This window comes from Gavialis gangeticus, unplaced genomic scaffold (genome assembly GCF_001723915.1).
Source record: "Gavialis gangeticus isolate Ggan-Ray unplaced genomic scaffold, GavGan_comp1, whole genome shotgun sequence".
In the NCBI taxonomy this organism is placed as follows: Eukaryota; Metazoa; Chordata; order Crocodylia; family Gavialidae; genus Gavialis; species Gavialis gangeticus.
Window position 1 is genome coordinate 32,715,987 of NW_017729004.1, and position 4,162 is coordinate 32,720,148.

Here is a 4,162-nt window from a genome sequence, read left to right on the forward strand (position 1 = left end):
CCAGGATGGTCCATGGAATGTGCGTGAAGAAAGGATTTTTGGGGTCATATCTTTTATTGGACTGACTGCATAGCTGGGAATGAAGTGAGTCAAGGTTTCAGACACAAACTGCCCTTCTTCAGATCTTTATAGCAGCTGAAGAAGTGAGTTGTTGCTCACAAATAGGGGTTTGCCCAACTCGAGGCGGCAACAGCCAATTTCATGGACAGAACACAGGGCTGGCCATTTTCACAGGCTTATCATGGTGCCTCCCCTTCCGCCTCCCCCTCCCCCAGCCTCCTACACCTCTGATTGGCTGAGGGACTCCCCCGCCCTCTAGTACCCTCTTTCCCCCCATCAATGGTTGGTGTAGAGGGCTGTCCATCAGTGGCCCCGTCTCTCACCACTGATTGGCTGAGAGGGCTGTCCGTCATGCGACCTTGTCTACTGCTACTGATTCACTGATATTTATGCCACCTTAGACCCAGGGTTGTTTTGTTTTTACAGCTTTTTAAATGTTTAAAATGTTTAAGAAATGTTCATATTACTTCCGGCATTGCAGGATTTGATAATTACTTATAAAGCAAAGTAGGCTATTTACATACACATTTGAGTACTTCCTGTGACTGTAGGCCATGGTTCTGGAAAAAATGTTGCACGAAGTGCTTTCCTCCTCCCTTTACAAAAAGTGTTATGAACTGTAAAGATTTCAGGTGACTGTTCAGCCTTCAAATCAGCATGTATGGTTCCCAGATATGGAGGAAACCATGTGACATATACCTATAATAAAATTGTGCTCTAACCCTTTGCTTTTATTAGCTGAGCATGCATTTTATTTGAGCTAAAGTTGTTGTGTATGGAAACAATGCAGATAAATAAATGATAACTTCTTAAAATAATTTTTACATTTTCCACAAATGCAGTACTTTGTGTACCTTTCTATTAATGTTAATCTTTCTCTTTTTTAGGGTGAAAATCCTATTTACAAGAGTGCAGTGACAACTGTGGTAAATCCTAAATATGAGGGAAAATGAACACTGCTTGTATAACTTCACAACACTGTATGCAACATAGCAATTTTGTAGTCACAGTTAGGTAGATATAGGGCAATACTGCAGTGATTTTACTAACTCATTACATATAGGTTTGTTTCCTGTGCAGGTTTTGAAAATGTACAATATGAAATTTATTTTGCAAATAAAAATAATCAGTGCCAGGGGACTGACAAAATACTTGAGACTGCATAGCCTAGTCAGCTAAGGTCACATGGTGCCTTTTTGACCTTTCCCCTCCTGTTCTGTTAAAATGTAGGCTTCTGTAGGATGAATAGATACTGTTATAACATGACTGAGAGGGAAATGGTTAAAACAATCAGTATGAAGTCTCTGCCTAGCCATGGAGTATTAAAATTAAGTTTTAGCTTTACAGGGACATCAGGGCTTGAGTTTGCAGACACAGTTAAAATGTAAACTAAATAGCTTCTTTTAATCTCACTTTGTATTTTTCAAGTTGGTGAATAACTGGTGGTCTGTTTGCTGGATGTATCTGATTAGATCTACAGTAAGTTGAATAGGCTGGAAATGAATGATGTAAAGGACTGTGAAAAGTATGTGCATACCTATTTTTAAATTGCCAAGTAACGGCTTATGGAAGAATTGAAGGTGTTGCGAAATTTAGGAAAGGATAAAAAAAGCTTTAAAACGTGTCATTTTTCACAAAGTTGCTGCCTGGTGACTGACTTTTCTTTGTAAATTCAAGCCCTGGCTTGCAGTACCTTGAGGTACTCAGCCAAGACATCCTCAAAATACATAAGGGCCTTAATTCATATCATGTCTTTTTTTTTTTGTAACGTTTTGGTTTAAAGCCTGGAGCTTTGTCACCCTTCCTAATATTTTAATGTGTTTAGTTGCAACTTTTGTAAGATTTTTTTTTATTGACACAAACTTTATTTCTTTCGCAGTCTTGGCTGTAAATTTGCCTTTACCCTGTAGCTGAGATTGCATAGCTTGTACTGTGACGTGTCTGTCACATCTCAGTTTTGACATGTGCCATGTATATTTGCCTTTGACCATTCAGATTGCATCTGTTCCAGATTAGTCATAATCTTGTTTTAAGTGCCTTTTTTATTTTAACAGATGTTCACTTTTTACAGTGCTGTTACTGAAGTTATTTATTAAATAAAATACCTAAAAACACCTCAAACTTGTGTCATCTTCTAATGCACTGTGTTCAAGCAACCATACAGTACACTCACAAGGGTTATGTTAAGGGCTAACAGCAGTTTTGATAGTATAATTTCTAATGAAAAGTGTGAGAAGTCTTTTGTTTTATTCATTTTCTTAATATATTAAATTAATCCTGAAAAGTCTATTCTAGTTAATGATGACTGTTTGTTTAATTATGCTCCCTTTGAACTGGCACTGTGGCACAACACACACAGTTGATAATGGGGGATAAAAAGAATTGCACTAAAAATATACTGAGAAAAACCAATATTAAGAGTATTGTATGTAAAAATATTTAATTAATATCTATTTAAAAAATCCAAAATCTTTGTTTTTAGTATTATAGGGCTTTTTTACATGTGCAAGTGCCGCAATGCTGTGATTTATGCAATTGTATAAGCAGCAAAATGCCATTTTCTGCATGCTTATGCGCATTTCGCCACTTATACAACTGCACATGGCACAGCACAGTACACATCAGCTCGTGCGAAGCAGATTCATTAATCGAGTCTGCTCTGAAGTGGTGGATCTTTGTCGTGTCGTGGGGGAAAAAAAGGTACATGTATAAATACCCATAATGTAAAGACTGGATCTATATACAAGCCATATTTTTCTTGACTGCTAGTACTGCAAGTTTCCTTTGGAACCTGGAACCTTCATGCATTTTTTTCCTGTTTGTTTATTCAAGTGTGTTATCTGAAAAAGTAATAAATTTTGTTCATGCACAAGGTAGTGTATAACTTACTTTTCTTTATGCAGTGCTGACAGAAATACCACTTCTGATGTACCTCTTGCACACGAGATCAGATCCTTTTGATAAGCAGCACCCATTGGGGTTAGGGAAGTTTTGGTATCTCTTTTCCATTGCGGGGTAGTGGACCCAATCATCCCTGAGCTCTGTTTCTGCAGAGTCTCAGACCAACAGGCAATTGTAGAAGTGGGAAAAGAAGAGTAAGTATATTATAAAGCAAGAGGGATGGTTATTGTCATGTATTCTAACTGGCTCTATAATATAGGCACACAAGACATCCCAGAATTAATTCCTGTCATCTTGCACTCCTCCTCCAAAGACTTAGGGCAACTAAAGTAGCCTGCAAGGAACTTGTCTGGTCTAGTCACAGAACAGAGTAGACAACTCTGGTATTTGGATCTAATAAATCTGTCAAGTGAGCTCTATTGCCTGCTCCATCTGACAATCTCAGAATTGTGGTTAGAGCCTGCTTCTTGATCTGTCACAATTATGTCTGCCAGCACAGAGGCTGACCAGTTAATTACCAGAGGAAGGAGCTCTTCAGAAATTCTGATTCTTAGCAAAAAGCCATGCATACAACATACAACAACCCCTCACCCCCCATGATAATCCACTAAACCAAAGTGGAGGTGGTTTTCTATTTGGGCCTCCTAACTTCACCGATGAAAATCTACTTTTCTGCAATTTAATTTATTGCCCTAAAGTATCAGAGCTATCCCTTAGTTTTCTGCATTATACTTTCCTATTATAAGGCATTGCCTTATTTTCTCACTATACAACTCCTATGCCCTTCTAAGGTCTCTCTCATGCACTTATTTCCCTAGTTCCAGTGTTCCTGCCTCCCCCAAATTTCAATATAGCATACCAGACATGCACACACAGGGTTGAGGTGTGAATTCCAACACACATACATTGCCTCTTAACATTCAAACTTGCTGCACTGTGTAGCAATGTCCCAGTCCCTCTTTGGTCGGGCTGCCATTCAGTTCATCTACTGCAGATCATAATCAACTCCATGAAATACATACACTGGTCAGTTTCCAATTATCCTTGGCAGATGCAACAACTCAAATCCTTGAAATCTGTCTTTATGCGTGAACTTTGAGATTGCCGCTCACCCTGTGGCCGCTTTATCCACTTCCTCTTGGTGGCAAGCATTGGCTGATAGTTGCTGCAGTAGACACATCTATTAGGGGCTGGAATATTG

General features: G+C 38.7%; 1 protein-coding gene across 1 annotated transcript in view; it reads left to right on the top strand.

The window, feature by feature from the left end:
- Window positions 1-2,347, top strand: part of ITGB1 (integrin subunit beta 1) — a 98,489-nt gene extending 96,142 nt beyond the window's left edge. Inside the window, exon 16 of the mRNA XM_019508197.1 lies at window positions 948-2,347. Within this exon, the coding sequence (XP_019363742.1) occupies window positions 948-1,013 (66 nt within the window). The 3' untranslated portion in view covers window positions 1,014-2,347. The remainder of the gene's footprint in view (window positions 1-947) is intronic.
- The last annotated feature ends 1,815 nt before the right edge of the window (window positions 2,348-4,162 follow it).